Source organism: Polyodon spathula, chromosome 37 (genome assembly GCF_017654505.1).
Source record: "Polyodon spathula isolate WHYD16114869_AA chromosome 37, ASM1765450v1, whole genome shotgun sequence".
NCBI lineage: Eukaryota > Metazoa > Chordata > Actinopteri > Acipenseriformes > Polyodontidae > Polyodon > Polyodon spathula.
This window is the reverse complement of record NC_054570.1, coordinates 581,163-600,652: the sequence shown is the minus strand read 5'-3', so window position 1 is coordinate 600,652 and position 19,490 is coordinate 581,163. Positions and strand designations below refer to the sequence as shown.

Sequence of the window (19,490 nt, the reverse complement as noted above, 5' to 3'; positions counted from 1 at the left end):
AGAAAAAAGACAAGCGTTGAATTCACAACAGAACTGGCAGAAGGCACAGGTGTCTTTAACCATCCATCAACAGTCCAAAGCACCTTTGACCATTGTTCCATAGTCCAATTTCTGTGTTCTTGTGCATATTTTAGCCTTTTAGTCTTGTTCCCCTTTCTTAACAGAGGTATTCTTACTGCAACACATCCTTTAAGTCCTGATTTCAAGAGTGACCTTTGTACTGTTGATTTGATGGACAACGACACCTGTGCCTTCTGTCAATTCAACTTTTGTCTTCTTTCTATTCCTTAACGATATTATCTTCAATTACTGCTCATCGTTGCTGGACAGCTTTTTGGGTCTTCCAGTCCCGAGTTTGTCAATTACAGATGATGGTTATCTGTACTTGTTGATTATGTTTCAGATACCACACCTTGAAAATCAAGTAACGCGAGCTATTTGACTCAAAGTTTTTCCTTCTTTATGCAAGTCAAGGTTGTTATAATAGTAGAAAACACTAGTGGAGGCTTTGAGTAAATTGTTGATGCTCATAATGCATCAGAGTAGAAAAATGCAACATCTCTAAAATGTTTGCACAGCAGTAATATATATATATATATATATATATATATATAATATATAATATATATATATATATATATATATATATATATATATATATGATAGGTAATGAAGTGGTGCAGGTGGTTGGGAGAGGAAGTAAACAGGAAACCAGAGCTTGGAGAAGTGAGACATTCTTTAATAATCAACAACTTATCATTCAAACTTAAACATACATTCATGAAGGGTCCTTTAAATGGGCCGGTTCTTAGTACACAGTCTTTTACTCAACACACCACTGTTAATTCATAAAGGTAATAATCTTAATATTTAATTTTCTTTCAGTAATACACAGTCCATGGTTGGTTCTTGAAACCTCAAATTTTACCCGTTCCTCTTTTGGGCACTGAACTGGTAAGTATCACTCCACCATTGGTTTGGTCACTGTTTATTGAATGTCCGTCCTTTGTTTAAATCTTTTCTCTGATCTTTTTGCAGGTTGTGTTGAGGTTCTCCACTAGAGGACGCTAGTTGAGAGGTAGGTATGCTGTCCTCTGCTGGACAGTCGGAGAACTGGAGCTCGGTGCGGTGCCCCCTCTCTAGGTGGTAGTTATCCGGTCACCCTCTTTTGGTCTTCTTCAGTCTTTGCAGAGGTAAGTATCCTTAGATCTTTAAGTTGAACCAAGTCCAGTATTATAATGTAATTGCAATCCCAATGATTTTCTGTTTTCCAGGTCCAGACTCCCAGGTTGGTTCCAAAGCTGCCAGTTGCAATGTTCTTTAGGACCCGGTTGCAGTTTATAACCAAAGTATTCAATAAAATGTCCCTTTCAATAATAAACACACTTTTAAAACAAACACTGTCCTTTTGTGTATTTCTAATCCATCTCTGAAGTTCCAGTTCCTTCTTTAATGTTTTAATTTTATTTCAAGTACCCAAGGTTTCTTCTGTGGTTTTGTGTAAAACCTGTATGGCTAAATAATTAATTGTTTCCAAAACACACAGTCCTTCTTTAAAGGCTGTCCTTCGGCTCAGCTGCAGCTTTCTATAATTCACAGTCTCTTTTAAACAGGGTTGCTTCCACGGCCCAATAATTCAAACAATGAAATATTTTTAAACGTAAAAACATATCTGAAACTATATCAGAACCGTCTTGTATCTTTTGGTGTCCTTTCCCAATTGTATGTTACCAAACAATAGGCCAGCGTGCTCGTTTCTCTCGTGCTGCACAACACGTTTTTATTTACAGGTAATACTTTTGTCCATCAAGATTATAAATAAAACAGTCGTAGTTCAGTAGATTATACAGAGTTCCTTTACTTCCACAATTGGCATTTCCCTTACTGTCTATTCATTTAAGATACAACCGCTAAGGTTAATTAATTCTTCTTAAAACTGGTATTTTTCGCGAGATCCACGTTTAAATACAAAGCATATGTTAATTAATTAAAGTATGTTTGTGTTGTTATACAAAGAGTTGGTACAGCATCAGTGAATTAAATTTGAAGAAGAAAACAAAACAAACATAATCGGTTTTTCACTCTTGTGACCTCGGAACTCTATCTTTACTCCAAACAGGCCCTTTCCGAGAAATCACGTGGTTTATAAAAATGATAAACTATGATGAACCGTGAAAAGAAGTGGATTCTTGGGACCCGACCGCTTCGACCACATTTCTAATTAAACTGATATTTATAGAACAGGAGGTTTCAACGGGGGTGTAGCAGGGGGAGATCTGTGCTGACTCTGCTGGCGTGTTAACAGGGCTGCAGGAAGAGGGCGGCAGTCGTCCAACAACCGCCTGTGAATCATGGCAGTGACACGGGGAGGTGGGAAAGTGGGTGTGTGGACTTTCCCCCTCTCTGAATGGCTGAGAGGCGAGTCTTGGGAGATTGTTAGCCCTATAAAATAATGCTCCGCTGTTTCCTCAGGTCTGCCCACTTAGACGTGCCGAGAGTGCAGGACCGGGAATCAGCCGGGAGAAAAAGAAAATGAAAGAGTTTCACAGCGAGACAGTGAGAGCGGGGAACCCTTGGGCAGACCCCGGAGTATTGTAAAAGAGCAGGCTAGTTAGCCGGCAGTGTAGGACGGTGATCCGGGTCGCACGGGTAGCGACGACTGGGATATAGCTGTCAAGTGCAGCACCCTTTTTTCTTTGTAGTTTTGTTACTGTTTTATTTTCCCTGTTTCTTTGTGTCTTCAGTTTTGAATTATTGTTTCGAAGCACCTGCAAGGGCGCCGGTATTGTGTACCATCGCTTGGTATTCCCGTGGCTCTGTTTATCATCATTGGTAAGTGGACCACGGACCCACAGCGCCATCTGCGGGCGAAAAGAAAAAGAGCACCCCAAAATAAAACTGGGCACCTGTGCGGTGTTCCCAAATCCACCTGTCTGTCTCCTGTGTCAATGAATTACCCACCACCCTTCCACATGGGGGTAAATAAATAATCATCACAATGCATTGACTGTTCTGTTTCATTATTTATTAGGCCCGGCTGCATTTTGTTAACAACGATAGCGGGTGGTTGAATTGTTTTTAGTGTTTGATAGCGTACATCCAGATTATCCTGTGTATCGTTTTTCAAGTAAGAGACACACTTCTTACTTGCAAAAGAAAAATGAAGGAAGAAAACACAAAAGATTCTGGAGAAAGTGCAAAGCGACAGAAAGATAAACAGAGTACCTTTGGATCATTTTAATGTTGACTTTAATAAGAAGTTTATCATTGTTGTACCAGCCTGAGGTGCAGTAGGTGCAGCAGTACCACAACCAGCAAAAGAAAATGAACTTCATGGGATCCCACGGCTCCCCTATTCCTGTCACCTCAGGGAGCTTTTTCGGGTCTCCTTCCCCCTATTGGAACGACTACAGGATCCATCTACCCCAATCCTGGGGTTCCCAGACACCCAGGCACTCATGTCTCCTCTCATCTGGTCCCCTTTTACTGAACATCCTGTCGTGGGAGTTTTGATATCAACTCTGTAATAGAGACTCAGTAGAACAAACAAGATTGAGTAAACAAGTTTAATAGTTTGCAAACCCAAGAACACACTCAACACACGTAGGTGTTAGGAAGGACCAAGCAGTGTTCTGACTTCGCAGAGTCAGCAAGCATAATATATATCTTGTAACCTGCAGTTATTGCGAGCTGATCACAGAAGCTTAACTCAGTATTGTAAGAGAAATATTATAGAGAATTGGATTTGCTCAGCATGGAAAAGTACTGGCATCTTGCTCGCATAACCTTGTATGCTTTGCTTAAGATAAAGTTTTGCCTACATTGCAGCTGCAGCTGTGAGACAATGGATAATAAGATGAGCCAGACTTGTCTTTCTTTTTTTTTGCTATACACACAAAACAGCCATTCTGCTGTTTGCTTGCTTAGCTATATACCACATATGCATAGTTATAAATTGTTTCCCTTATATGCTAATATCTGAATCATCATTGGCTAGCCTTCTGCCTTACTGATAGTTTTAAGGTATATAAGAAACTGATCCAACTCTATATGTTGGAACACTCCTTGATGATTATCTAGCACCCTGTGTGCTGAGAGTGTTCTCAGTTTGCAAACTTAAGAAATAAAGGCCTGTGTGTTTGGAACTCGCAGTCTCTCTCTTCCTTTTATTAGAATTTCCACGACAATTCTTGGCACCCTAGACGGGAGGGCTAGCTCCGTTTTCCGATTGCTCCCGGGAACTTCGAGGTTAACCGTGCACGAGGGCTGCTTAGGAGTGGCTCAGGGAACCACACTCTGAAATAATTTCAGAGAAGGAACCGCCTTGAACCCGGCTGGGAGCATCGGTGGACGGATACGACATCCCGAACAAAGACAAAGGGTGAGACTGGTTTTCTTCATACATAAAATAGACCAATTGGTTCAGGTTCTGGGAACCTGATAAAACCCGTTCTGGGAACGGGCTGCGCAGAAAGAGTTCTGGGAACTCTATTGTCTAGAGGACAAAATTAAGATAGACCACGTGGTTCAGGTTCTGGGAACCTGATAAAACCCGTTCTGGGAACGGGCTGCGCAGAAAAGTTCTGGGAACTTTGTTGTCTAATAGACATATAAATCCTAATCCGGAAACAGGTAAATTAAGTAATTTGATTGATCTATGAATAACTCTAGCAAGTAATTACAAATGAAATTAGTTAAAAAGACACTGTATTAAATACCGAATATTGAACCAAAAATAACAATCGAAAAAATTAAGTGCACAGTTTTTAAAATAAATAAATAAATACATTTTACAAAAGCGTCATACGCCTAGTGTAGTTGATTAATATACCTAGCACACTGTTGGATTGTAATTAAGAAAAGTCATTTTTCTGTGCAAGTGGTACAAATAAAAATAGGCAGTGGTATATTGTGGACGACAGATAACTGTGAATGAGCGAGTGAACGAGTGTTATCTAATAATTGTGTGTGTGTGTGTGTGGACGTGGGTTTGATTACAATGGGGTCAAGTAATAGTAAAAGAGAGGTCTGTCTCCCGGACCCGCTGGTTGGACCGGGACGAACAATGGTTGATAAATGGGGTCGCGGTGCTGTAGACCAGGTTGTTTTGTGGCAAAAAATAGCTGATTTTCCACTAGAAGGAACCCCGAGTGAAAGAAAGTTACAAGAATGTAGCTCCCCTGTGTTTCTGTTGTGTTTCTGTTTCCACAGCCCCTGTTCCTCAGCCTGATCGACCCGTCCGGGTCCGCCAACAGCTCCCGCCAGCGGCAGAGGGTCCGCCACCCGCGCCTCCGCCTCTGATATCCACCCCAAGCAACCCGACAGGTTTCCAAGGTGGTTCCCGGTGGACTTGAGCCCCTTGGTCGCCCCCTGGACTGAGCTAATTATCATCACCAGAATCACCTGAGACATCAGGATCTTCCAGCAAGCTCATTACATGGTCGGGACCAAAAGGCAATCCGAACAACGCCATTATCATACCCCTACCCCCCCACCCCCTGACAGCGCACCTGGAGACAAGATGAGATTAAAGACATTGCTTGGAATATAGACAAACATTGGAGACGTGCTTTCGTAAACACAGCGGACTCCGACCAGAACAGTCTGCTAAAAGCAGCCATAATAAACGGACTCTTACCTGTCCTGAATAAACAGGCACGGGTGACATGCATTGAATGGGAGACGGCTCCCCTCATTCAGGTTCATGAACATTGCAAGCACACTGAAAGACAACAACAGAAGCAAGAGAGCAATCAAAAGACAAAAGCCGAAAAATGAGTCAAATTGCAAGCAGCTCAGCTGGATCAAGGCGAAGGATCAATCAGAGGCGGATACCGACGCGGGCGTGGTGGGAGAGGTCGGGGAGGGTGAAGCGGAGACGGTGGCAACAGAAACTTTCAGAGCCAGAATAAAGACACTAGTTGGTATAATTGTGTCCAGGAAGGACATTTTGCTAGAGATTGTCAGAGACAGCAGCAACAACAGCAAAACAACGGGAGTAACTGTCAGAGCGCTCCCCCACCGCAAGTATCACCATACAGAACAGAAACCAGAATGAAGCGAGGCAAGGACAGCTGACACCAACATTGGTTAGCACAACCTCCATTTAACGAAACAATTACGTGCACAGCAGTACGTGCTTACTTTTTCTAAACCACAAGAAGCCCCCACCGTTGATCTCTTCGTGAATGGTGAGTCATTTGAATTCTTAATTGATACTTGTGCTGCAATGTCTGTCATAAATGCTAGAACTATGCATAATTCAATGATATCAAATGAATCAGTAAAAACAGTGGGAGCCTCGGGGGTAGTATTGAGGGAAAAAGTTATGATGCCTTTACTGGTACAATATGAATGGAAAACGTTTATGCATCGGTTTATTTTCTCTGAGTGCTGCCCTTGTAACCTAGCGGGGCGAGATCTACTATGTAAATTCAATTGTGAAATTAAATGTGAGCAAAAGGAGTTACCGTTTCGTGTCCCTTGATGATGGCCCAGATGATTGAGACCCGTAGTTGGTTCTATTCATGGGATATACAAAACGGAGGAGAACAAACTGAGGAATTATTTAAATTGGCTCGAAAACATTGGGGTCATGAAACTGGGTTTATATCACCTTATGCCTTACATTGCACTGCCCTGTACTCACCTTCATCAAGAGATTATGAATTTGAGAAAATGTGCTTAGCACAACCTCCATTTAACGAAACAATTACGTGCACAGCCTTGTATATAGGTTTACGCTTTTGTGTTGCACCCATTAAACTAAACAGCGATCAGTTTTTACTTTACTCTGTGCCACATATAAGCATAGCAAAAACAGATGATATAGAGTGGAAAGATACTGGTGTCTGGCTTAAGTCTGTGTTGCAGGTGACTGACTGGCAAAGTGAAGACGGATTCAAATTCTCCCCCAGTGTCGCGCTGTTTGCGCTCCTTTCGTTTGGGTCGCGCCTGTCCAACTGGAATCCATGGGGCATCCATGTATCGCCCCCTGGAATAACGTAGACGGCTTGGACGGCCTTGGGACAGTCAGCTTTGGACCCCCAGAGTCCTGACTTATTTTTCTTGGCAGCATATTAACTGTGTCTCTCACCTGGCTCTTAACTGAACTTAAAGATAATAAAAGAGCTAGATATTACAAACCGCAGCCACACTGAAAATCACACAGAACTCAGAACAAAAAGAAGAAAAGAGAAAAAAAATCTGCAAGCGGGATACGTTGGGTTGCCACTTTGTTTATATTACACTATATGTTAAACTTTATAAACCTTGCTTAACTTATACTAATATGTGTTAGCTTGGGTATAAAATGTGTTAAAACTTGTTTTGTTAAAACTACTGATTCAGTACTTAACTTACCACTCTTAATGCCTGTAGAAAACCATGATAATCCATTTTCTGAAATCATATTGTAATGTTGAGAATATTATAGAGAATTGGATTTGCTCAGCATGGAAAAGTACTGGCTTCTTGCTCGCATAACCTTGTATGCTTTGCTTAAGATAAAGTTTTGCCTACATTGCAGCTGCAGCTGTGAGACAATGGATAATAAGATGAGCCAGACTTGTCTTTCTTTTTTTTGCTATACACACAAAACAGCCATTCTGTTATTTGCTTGCTTAGCTATATACCACGTATGCATAGTTATAAATTGTTTCCCTTATATGCTAATATCTGAATCATCATTGGCTAGCCTTCTGCCTTACTGATAGTTTTAAGGTATATAAGAAACTGATCCAACTCTGTATGTTGGAGCACTACTCGATGATTATCTAGCACCCTGTGTGCTGAGAGTGTTCTCAGTTTGCAAACTTAAGAAATAAAGGCCTGTGTGTTTGGAACTCAGTCTCTCTTCCTTTATTAGAATTTCCACGACAATGTTCGCGGATAGCAACAGCTTGGAAGATTAAAATGAGACCAATCATATGCAACAATAACAACTTATCTAAATTGCAAACATCCTAAAATTATACCTATTCTGACTAAGCCGGTGACATTTCTGTGAACTGTCACGGATGCAGCTTGCGGTTGCTAAATAAAAAAAAATTCAGAGTACTTCTTCTTTCGAGCTTGTAGTCAGTATCTTTCCATCCCTTATATGGGCTGCTTACCCTGCAGTGAGAAAGAGAAAGTATGCACAACAACAACCACTAGTACATAATGCATTATTATTATATGATACCTAAATCTTATAACCCGTAACAGCATTTAAACCTGAGCATGGAAACCCTGAACAATCATAGCAGTAGCACCATTGTAATTTTCCCACCACAATCTCGCAGACAGACTCTCAACCAGGGACTGCTATTGGGTAGGAAGGGCTCATACATTTGGGCTGCCTTTGACAAGTGCAGAATGCTGTTCTGGGTCCAAATACTGAGCACAGCAAAACCAACTGAACTATTACATGTGCTGTTATGTTATTGAACAGCATAAATGGACTGGATAATAAAGTATTATGCACAGTATGAATGTAGATAGACTTCTAATCCTATGAACTGTTCTTATGGACAATCATTCTGGATTTTTTTCATGTAAGCATAGCGTATGTGTAGTCTCACGTGAGCTCCAGAGAGTTGTATGGGATAATTAGAAATGGAAATTTGCATAATTGATACTGTCCAAAAAGAAATCGTGAAGGAATTGTGAGGGATACATCAAATATTCTGGCACAAATGCGCATTCCTTTGAACAAGTTGCAGGTGTTTTGTTCTTAAAATCACCCGTGTTACACAACCCACGCTATACAAAATAACTCAAAATACACCCAGGGGCGGGGTTGTCCCGTCACGCACACAATATCCCGCAAATTACAAGTTGCAAATAACAGTGTTGTTTTATATAGAGCAAGATATATCAATAACGTTTTTGTTTATCTTATACATATTATGCACTAAATTGTATTATATGCTGGTGTCACAATAGCCACAATAGCCAACAAAATCCAGGACGATTAAAAGTACAGATAAAGATCAGAACCTTTATCAGTCAATACTCATAAGATTATACATACCTATATATATATAATATATATATATATATCTATATATATATATATATATATATATAATTCTCACTTCAGTACCCTACAGCTATATAGGATATTGGTAGCGTGCCAAATTTACTGAATAAACACAGAACATCCGTTTTTCTATCTCTTTGTGATAGGGACATTGGTGCGTTTTCACTTTCTTTTTCTTGTTCTAGTATAAATATTGGGTGGTGGCAACTCTAGAGCGTAGTAGGAAATGGCACATGTCAGAGTATTAGCTACTTGCATAATGAAAAAGTACAAGTTACTTGTACTTTTCCAAGACCTGTTGTTTTTTATACCATATAGGCTTTAGCAAAGCAATTAATATATAAAGAACTGTCTACTTGTCTAGTAAAAAGGAGAAGTAACCGCAAACCGCCAGACGCTGCAGTTTTAGGGGACTGTAGCTGTCAAACTAGAACCATAGGTTGAGTGTACGTGACTTTCTATACGAACACCCAACCACCTACCCCTTAATTAAGCTTGCTTTTGTCCCAGTGACAAAGTAGACATAATTATGCATTATTATTGGATGCTTTTGTGCTCATTTGTTCTGATATGATTGGCTAATGTATATGTATAATGTTATTAACTTCCTAGTGTTAAGAGTATATAAGGAACCAATCTGCTTTTGTATGTAGGAACAGTGCTCAATGATTATCTAGCACCCTGTGTGTTGAGAGTGTTTTCATTTTGCAAACCTGAAAAAAAGGCTTGTGTGTTTGGAACTCGCAGTCTCTCTTCCTTTTATTAGAATTTCCATGACAGTAGTTTCAAAACTGAATACAGAATCTCCCTCCAACAGCAGGTACATGATTTAAACCTTCTATTTTTGTTTGTTTGTTTATTTATTTGTTTGTTTGTTTGTAAACGATTACTGTTATTTCTTTGTAGGTTTCAAGAACTATTTAGCTTAATGTTAAAAGTGGCATTTATTTTACCAAGCAATACCTCTTATTTTAAGGTTTGTTTTTAAAATGTAAATAGCACGTAGTTATTTAAATATCCATTACTTCACGTAACTGCCCAGTTTAACCGCGTTAAATAAAAGAAAACAATAAAGCAAGTGCTACAAATAATTACTGTTCCTGTTAAAACGCTCAAACAGGCTTTGTGTTCGCCGACTCCGAGAGCCATTTTGTGTCGTGTGCCTGTCTCGGGGTAACACCATCCCGTTGAAGTTAGGCTGATGTTGGATATTGGATATTCGGGTGGATATTGGATATTCGCGCAAAACACTAATATTTTACCCAATGAAAGATGTTATGCTAAGGGATAATTTAAGCCATGTCTCGTTGATTTGCGAGTTACCAATATCTAGTTCTGAACATGGAAAATAAGCATGCATATTCACTTTACATTGTACAGTAGATTACATTATATAATGGTACATAGCTGCTACATGTATTTCTTAAGCATTGTATTAAGACTTGCTGTATGTGCAACATATTTGGGCATAAACAAACATGCCATTTCTATGTAAATTCTTTACAGTATAGAAAACGTTTTGTTTGTTTAGTTATAGGAAAATCATCACGTTTCAAAGCAAAATCTGGCGATTATTATTATTATTATTATTATTATTATTATTATTATTATTATTATTATTATTAGTAGTAGTAGTAGTAGTAGTAGTAGTAGTAGTAGTAGTTTATTATTATTATTATTATTATTTATTATTATTATTATTATTATTATTATTATTATTATTATTATTATTATTATTATTATTGTGAAGAAGTTAGTAGTAGTAGTAGTAGTGTTGTTGCTTTTCTTGCTGTTCTTGTTCTTATCCCCATTCTTGTTTTCTTAAAGTGAATATGAATGCATAGTTTCCGTGTGCGTAACTAGAGATTGCTACTTGAAAATCAGAGACATGGCTTAAATGACTGCTTGAATCTTTACTGAGTGAAAAAGCATTCGATTGCAAGTTTTTATGTAGGATCTATGAACCATTAGCCTATATGACGTAACCTATTGTACAATGTATAGTGAATATGTATTCTTATTTTCCGTGTTCATAAGCAGAGATTGCTAACTCGCAAATTAAGGAGACATGGCTTAAATGACCCCTTAGCATAACATCTTTCATTGGGTGAAATATTTGTTTGCGGGAATATCGAATATGGTGTGGGACAGGGTGTGGGATATACTGTAATATCCACACGAGGCGAATCCGAGTGACTTTAACTGCCCGGAGCTTGTGGATATTATAGTATATCCCACACACTGAAGTGTCTTATTGCACTTATAAAATAGGATCAACCAACATTACAACCCCCCAGCCCCCCCAAAAAAACCCATAAAATCATGTTTCAATTAACAAAAAAAGTAATTTTTTTTTTTAAATATCGTTCCACCTCTGCCTGAACTTAGAAAAAAATAGTCTCTTAAAACATACAAAAATAAAATCACAAATGCATTAATTAAAAAATAATTTCAGATGTTGAATTGAACATTGCCATTGAAAGTTCAGTTTTGATTCATTACACTTCTTGTAAGTCTTCGTTTACATTTTAAAGTAAAATATTACTGCCCATTTTCATCATGACACAGCTCAAAAAGACAGCCTTTAAATCACACAGACCCTTCCTCACAATAATGCTTTGTTATCCGGGGTAGTAACAGGAGGTATCCATAAAAGATTTGTGCTACAGCTTCAGTGCCGAGAAAGACGTTAATTGCATGGAATACGCGGTTACTTATTTGAATACTTATTTTTGATTTTTTCACTACTTTAATTAATCATTGGTGATCGATTCAGATTCATTCAATATCTCATGTACACTTCGGTTTCCCAAAAGTTCAACATTTACATAAATCTCATCGGTCATGTTTATTGCGATAAATTCCAATATGTCTACCGTTTTTGTTTTTAAATTCTAATGTATGGATATCTGCCAGTGATTTGCCCGTTTTTGAAAAAAGTGCCGACCCATGGTGATATGCTGTAATATCAACACCTCCATGTGACCTGTTTGACCAATCAGGATAGAGCATTTAAAATACCCATGTATGATACCCATCATTCAATCTATAATTGGATTAAAATTTTACCCCATTAATCTGCAGGATATATATATATATATATATATATATATATATATATATATATATATATATATATATATATATATATATATATATATATAATATATATAACTGTATCATAGTTTAAATAAAATTAAGATTAATAGCATGCCCTTTTAATAATAGTGATAAATACACTCTCCACTGCCCCTTTGTATATATTTGTATTATGATTTATATTATATATGACGGCGAAAAGCCTTGTTTTGATTTATTGTTTGGCAAGAACGAGCGAGGTGCCGTCCTCCATGTTATTTGTTTTGTCATTATTTTAGAAATACCTTGTGAGAATGCGTGACTGTCGGCTAGTAATTATTGAATTGCCTCACAGTCACGCATCTTTAGTAAACCCATGCAAAATGTGTCCAAAGGATTAACAAGATAATTAATAGCTAGTTAACCCCTCGGTCACCACTATAAGAACCTGCAGCTTTTGCCGCAACGTGTTGAATGTGTTCGTAGTGGAGAACGGAGAGAACCACCTGGAGGTTGGTTACTTATTCCCGGTTCGTTATTCACGGTGTAGTTGACAAAGCAGCGTGTCCTTTTTCTGTGTGTTTTAACTCATTCCACATCATGCTCAATTAAAATATTGCTACTATTTAAAAAATAATCGCTCCTTCTTTTAAAAAAAACAAAAATATTAATAACAAATCTGTACCAGCGGCATAGCGGTACCCTATATTACCCGCTTGTTTTGCCTCATTTACCCACCTTAGGCGCCTTGCTCATATGTATTTTTATTGGTTACATTTTGGGGTGCTGCTGCTCTTGGGGTATGACTTGCTCACTAAAATTGTTAGTGTTTCTGCAAAGAGGGGGTTATAACCTATGTAGGGATACCTCGATATTTAGTGAGCAAGTCGTCTAAGGGGAGTAAATTGGGCATTAAAGACGTGCCCCCATGCATTCTGTATTGGTTATAATGGGCTACACTTTGGGGTGCCACTACTCAAGGGGTACGGCTTGCTCATTAAAACCGTTAGTGTTTTTCCAAAAAGAAGCCAATAGCCTATCTAGGAATACCTTGATATTTAGTGAGCAAGGCGTTTAACGGGGTAAATGGAGCATCAAATGAGGTGCCCGTGCTTTCTGTATTGGCTATGGGAGTGCAGGGTGGTTGGGGAGGGTCACCTCAGCCGGAACAGGAGGGTACACTTTCCATAGCGGCCTCAGGGGATGGAGCTTATTTCTCCTCTGATATGCAAGTGGGTGAGACCCTTACTGAGAAAGAGCCCGGCTCCGAGAGTGTCTCAGACTCCATCATCGCGGCCCTGGTTAAGGCCCCGCCGGTGGGTGGTCTGGCTAGAGACCCGGCATGCCCGAACCCTCAATGTAGGGTGACGGAGACGCATCTTACGCAGTAGAAACGCATGCTACTCGGTTAACCAATACGGTGAGTGTGTTTACCGCATATTTGGAACAGTGTACTGCGTGAGGCCCAGCTCCCTGAGCCGGTGGCCTCCGAGTTGCGTCTCCTGTCCAGTATGCTGCTGCAGGTCTCCGGTCTCCAAGGGCGAGCCCTTGGCCAGAGCCTAGCCAGCTTGGTAGTGGCTCGTAGACAGCTGTGACTGACACAAGCCAGGGTCCATGATGCGGATAAGGCCGTGCTGCTTGACGCGCCCATATCCCCAGGACACACTTTTGGGCCAGCTTTGGAGGAGATATTACAAAAATCTCACCGGGAATGTGAAGCATCACATCAGGTGGCCGTGTTGCTCCCTCCCCATGTGTCTGCTCCGCTGGGTGATCTAAAGCATCACCTTCAGGGCACATCAGCAGGTAACTGATCCCAACTGGCAGACAGAGGGAACACAGGTCATGGTCAGTCCATAAAACCGCATCAGAGGAGGTGTTTTCAAGGCCAGCGCCCTAAACACTGACTCTAAACTGCCCAGGTCCAGCCTCAGCAGCCCAGCCAGGGCCCCTGAAGTCTGGCGGCCTCAGACTCCTTTTTAGCACAACAGCTGCAATACTGGCAAGCTTGTACCTTAGACTCCTGGGTGCTCGCCACCGTGCAGAATGGCTGCTACATTTTTTGGAGGTCCCAAGCGCTGCAGTTCCGCTTGGGACCTCCTCCCTTTCGAGATGTCACAAATACTTTAGTGACAGTCCCTCTACAAGCCTCGGTACTTCAGAAAGAAGTGGCTGCCTTGCTGTGCCACTTAGGTGGTACACTCAGCGTAGCCGCCCTAGCGCACGAGTGGCCAAAAGCGATTTTTTACGCTTTCCCAACCATACAGCTACTCCCGGCTTTTCTAGAAAAAGTCCGGTTGGAGAAGGCGTCAGTTCTCCTAGTGGCTCCCAAGTGGCCCAGAAGAATATGGTTCTCGACCCTGTGCCAGCTGTCACATGGCCAGCCTTGGGAGATTCCACTTTGTTTGGATCTCCTCAGTAAGGCGAAAGGCTCTCTTTGGCACGCGGAACCGGGCAGGTTCCAGCTATGGGTCTGGCCCCTGAATAGGACTGCTGGCTAGCCCTAGGGCTATCAGGCGCGGTTATGGGAACAATGCACAGCGCTAGGGCGGACTCCACTAGGTATGCCTACAAGTGGAAGTATTTTCAAGCTTGGTGTCTGGCTGGTAACCATGACCCCATTACTTGCCCTATGCCAGTCATCCTGCAGTTTCTGCAAGAACTGTTTGATGCTGTAAGGTCACCTTCCACTTTGAAGGTGTATTTAGCGGCTACCTCTGCTTGTCATGCCCCCATAGATTCTATGTCTCCTGGTGCGTACTTTTTGGTTACCCATTTCCTTAAAGACGCATGGCTATTACGCCCTCCAAGGACTGTTCTCCCCGAATGGAGCCTTGTTATTATTCTAGAGGTTCTCATGAAGGCCCCATTTGAGCCCTTGCACTCCATAGAGCTGAAGTACCTGCCTATGAAGACAGCTTTCCTCTTGGCTATCACCTCCGCTAAGCGGATCAGTGAGCTGCAGCCACTGTCTGTGCACAGCTCCTGCATGCGTATTTGGGAAGATGGCAGCAGGGTGTCGCTGTGCATCAACTCCGCCAAAGGTGATTACAGCCTTCCACATTAACCAGTCTGTGGAACTGGAGTCTTTTCATCCGCCTCCATTTGCTTCGACGGAGGATGACAGATTGAATTTCCTCTGCCCAGTGCGGGCACTGAGATGCTTCGTGCATAGGACAAGAGCACTGCGTCAATCTGACCAGCTCTTTGTCTGTCACAGGACACGGACCCTAGGACAGCCCCTCTCTAAGCAGCGTCTGTCACACTGCATTGTGGACACAGTCTTGACTGCGTATGATGGTGCTGGCTTGCCCCCTCCGGGTAGGGTAGCCGCACACTCCACTAGAGGGTTGGCTACATCTTGGGCCCTCTTCAAGGGCTTCTCAATGTCTGACATTTGTACTGCGGCTAGCTGGGCTACGCAGCATGCTTTCGTCAGGTTCTACCGTATTAATGGGTAGACCCTGCATTGCCATCTATAGGCACAAGGGTCCTTGAGGGTGTAGGTTCACACCGCTAACCCCTTGTTGTGCATTCCTCAATTGCTGCCATTCCTTCTCCCTCGCGACGGCTTTGATATAGGCTATCCCATACCTATCTGGTGGTGGTCGTATTCGAATTGAAAGAGAACGTTAGGTTACCTACCGTAACCCTAGTTCCCTGAAAGAGAAGACCACCACCACCCACGAGGTCGCTTCAGTCTTCCTCTGAGTGACGGTTTTATTCCCTCGGTAGGCGGGACCGAGTGCATCATCACGGGAAGGGGTCTTTCGGTAGCTCTAGTATAGAGAGCCCAGTAATACCTACCTGAAGGGCAGGAATATCCCATACCTATCTGGTGGTGGTCGTCTTCTCTTTCAGGGAACCAGGGTTACGGTAGGTAACCTGACATTTTGATATTTAGGCCTATAGGTAAATCAACTGGAGAATTATGTTTTTCAACTTTTCCTCAGGAACATTCACAGAGGAAAGTAATAATAGATGAAGACATATGAAAAATACACCATATTTCTTACTGACATCCAGAAAACTTGGAATAAAAAATGTGAACTTTTGATACAATAAAGAAAATTATATGAAATGCAAACATAACCCTGTAGCTACAGTAAACCATTAGTACTGTATAACTTTGCATTTATCTCTTTTTTGGAACTGGCAATTTTAGGTTGTTTTGTAAACGTTTAAGCATATTTATTAATAATAATAATAATATAATAATAATAATAATAATAATAATAATAATAATAATAATAATATTTTACCTTACCTCTCCAGCTTTTGGAAAGTGGATTATGGAAAAAAAGCTTACATCTTGGTTTTAGAAGTTTGAACTGTCATCATGTTTAGTGGTAGCCATGGAACAAGTTTGTGACTGTTAGACATCCATTTTGCATAGCTTCAGTATAACAATATTTCAACTGTTGACTTTATCTTAGGTACTAATTGAAGACAATAGAATGGATCTCCTGAAGATGAATTATGAAACATCTGAACTGAAGTGCAGAAAAGAGTTTGACATACTAAAGTTAAAATGCATTGGACCTGTCACTAACTATACTGGCAAAGAGGCACTTGCAAATATGAAGACTCAGATCAAGCAGCTGATAAATGAATATCAACAGCTTACAGGTGAAAAACTTTCCACCGAACTAAACAGTAACTATCCTATGATTGCTGAATGTGGTACCAGTCGTGAAAGTTACCATTGCATAAAACATTTCTGCAAGTGACTTCAATTAAGGCCTGCAAGGTGTTAGCCAAGTTTGTCTCACATGCAGAGAGATCAGGAAAGCACATTTATAACAGTATTCTTTAGTAAGTTAAAGATAAAAATGTAGATTGAAATTAATTTAAAAAATGATTGTATTAAAAAGAAAAGCATCAACAATATTTTGCACTTATTGATTGAGCGTTGTTTCTGACCATTCTCCCTGTCAGATATTTTGATCATATTGATTCAGTTATTTTTTAAATGTTCAGAATGGTACTTGCGCTGTTTTCATTTTGAAATAGATGCTTGTAGGTTACAATAGGGAGGACTTACAATACTTAAAATCTCTTGTACTTGAAGATGGAATCAATACCTGTTAATTTTTGGACCTCACCCCCAGATGATCAATCTAGTTTTTGATAATCAAAGATTAGAAACTAATAATGTCTGTCTTTGCAGATTTGGGTCCTGCAAAAGAAAAAATATTCCTTGAACTCTGTGAGACAGAATTAGTTGTTTTGATGACAGTTGCTTATCAGGTAAGTCACTCGGGTGACATTTAAACAGTCAACAGTTTTAGGACTCTTGAGTGTTTAATAGATGGAGGGCAAATATGTTTTAGCAGACTACCATAGACCCTAATCCACTTCAGGTAGTAACCCAGTCAGAGATGCAGATGACTCGGATTCTTGTAGTTCTGTGCAGCTGAGCATTCGTCACGGTCACAGGCAGCTGAAGCAAGGTGGCTACATAGATTGCAGCTGACTGTGCAGATTTAAAAGAACTGAGCTAGGGCTGCAAACTAAAGCAACGATGCAGGATTAAGATTTACCTGCTGTTAATAAATTTAACCAGCAACCAAAATACTGCCATCTAGACAGTGGAGGAGAACCATATTTGAGTTTGCTATTTCTTATAAGAATGATTGGTGGTATTGTACTTTCTATTAACATTTCTTTGTATTCTAACATTACATTTTTTCAGGCAACAGTTAGTTACATGGAACAACAGTATGCAGAAAGGAAGGGAAGAATACTAATTTTTGTGGAAGAGCTTAAGAAGACTGCAGAGATCATGGATAAACTTCAAATGGACTCCACCATAGCAAATGTAGCTGGAAGTTCTGTTGCTGTAGCTGGAAGTATTCTAACCATAACAGGGCTGGCACTGCTTCCCTTTACATTTGGAGCCTCTGCTATACTAACTGGTGTAGGGGTTGGGGTTGGTGTTGCTGGGGGTGTTACCACTGTCACTGCAGACATATGCAGGAATGTTAAAAATAAAGATTTGAACAATGATGTTAAGGATGTACATGAAAAAATTGTGCAGGACTTAAAAGAGATTGCAGAACTCTTGGAATATGTATGTGGCCAACTTTCAGAGGAGAAGGAAGTAGGTGATATTAACTGGATGAATCATGTATACAGGATCTTTGCCATAGGTAATTTTGTAGGAGTGCTTGATGACATTGTAGCTGTAGGCGCTAGAGTAGCTGCTAACGTTGCCAGAGTAGCAGGTATAGTGTTGGCTGCACTTGTGATAGTGCTGGATTCATTTGCTATTATTAAGAAGTCTATTGAAATCCATGAGGGATGTAAAACTGAAAGAGCAAAAGAGATCCGTGATCTGGCTCAAAGTATAGAAGAAGAACTAGCAAAAGTAGAGGACTGTATCGCACAAATGAAAAATCCAAAAAAGTTTCAGGCAAACCAACTCTCTCTGGACTTCCAGGAGCCTTCTTGATCCGCATTCACCCTTCCTCCTCCCGAAAATTATAGAAAATCTCCCAGAAATAAATGTACCCTCCCTATATCTTTAAGACATTGTTGTATTTACACACATATCAAATAGTTGAGGCAAACAGGTTACAGGCATAATAATAGTTTTGAGTGTTGGTTGGTCAGTGTCCATCAATGCTATAGTGTATAGCAACAGCCATGGTTTTGAAGGCAGGAGATGGATCGTAGTTGTAAAATAGTGTCAAAAGATAAAACTGGAACTCACTCTGGTGATGAACCCCATTGCTGAAAAGCAAAATGAAAAAGATTATACAAAAACATAACTGTGTATTATCTTGTCCCATGTTGTTTGCTTTATTTGAATAGTGCAGAGTTAATGGTTGGCTTCAGCGAGTTTCATTCAGATAGTAATAAATGTATAAAATGTCAGTGTTTGCTTTTGATTGATAATTTACTTCTAGGGGGCGTTTTTGGGAAAAAATCCTTTTTGCCCCAAAAAAAAAAAAAAAACTAAACTAAAAAAAACCACTCTGATCTGAAGATGAGCGCTAGATAAGTCACTTCTGAATTGATTAAAATAAAAAAGTAGCCTACTCAGCATTTGGGATTGTCTACTGAGGTGTATATATATAATTTTTTGTTACTATAGAGGTAACGAACAGAAAGTTTCTTAGACTCAATAGTGCTGGGTCCCCATGAAGATCTCCCTGAAATTAACCTCATAAACTTGGGCTGTGGATTCATTCATAGTTGAAATAACACACAATTAAGTATAGGCTTCACCTGCCAACATATTTCATATATTTCCCCTTGCTCTATACATTAGGTCTTTTCAAGAGGCATTGGGATAGGATGCTACATTATCCTGTAAGCTTTGTACAGGATTATGTTTACTTTGAAATGTTTTTTTTTTTAATTTTTAATGCATAATACATCT

The 19,490-nt window shown here is 40.2% G+C and overlaps 1 protein-coding gene across 3 annotated transcripts; it reads left to right on the top strand.

The window, feature by feature from the left end:
• The first annotated feature begins 4,641 nt into the window (after nucleotides 1-4,641).
• On the top strand, nucleotides 4,642-19,045 carry LOC121304392 (apolipoprotein L3-like). 3 transcript variants are annotated; one of them, XM_041235500.1, is made up of 4 exons: nucleotides 4,656-6,191; nucleotides 16,540-16,732; nucleotides 17,274-17,353; nucleotides 17,799-19,045. In XM_041235500.1, the coding sequence occupies exons 1-4, from the start codon at nucleotides 6,189-6,191 to the stop codon at nucleotides 18,555-18,557; spliced, it is 1,035 nt and encodes a 344-aa protein (XP_041091434.1). In that variant the 5' UTR covers nucleotides 4,656-6,188; the 3' UTR covers nucleotides 18,558-19,045. The 3 variants fall into 3 exon arrangements, 1 of the variants encoding a protein (XP_041091434.1); XR_005947947.1 differs by lacking the exons at nucleotides 16,540-16,732; nucleotides 17,274-17,353; nucleotides 17,799-19,045 and adding an exon at nucleotides 6,862-7,522 and having other exon boundaries at nucleotides 4,642-6,191; XR_005947948.1 differs by lacking the exons at nucleotides 16,540-16,732; nucleotides 17,274-17,353; nucleotides 17,799-19,045 and adding an exon at nucleotides 6,815-7,522 and having other exon boundaries at nucleotides 4,642-6,191.
• The last annotated feature ends 445 nt before the right edge of the window (nucleotides 19,046-19,490 follow it).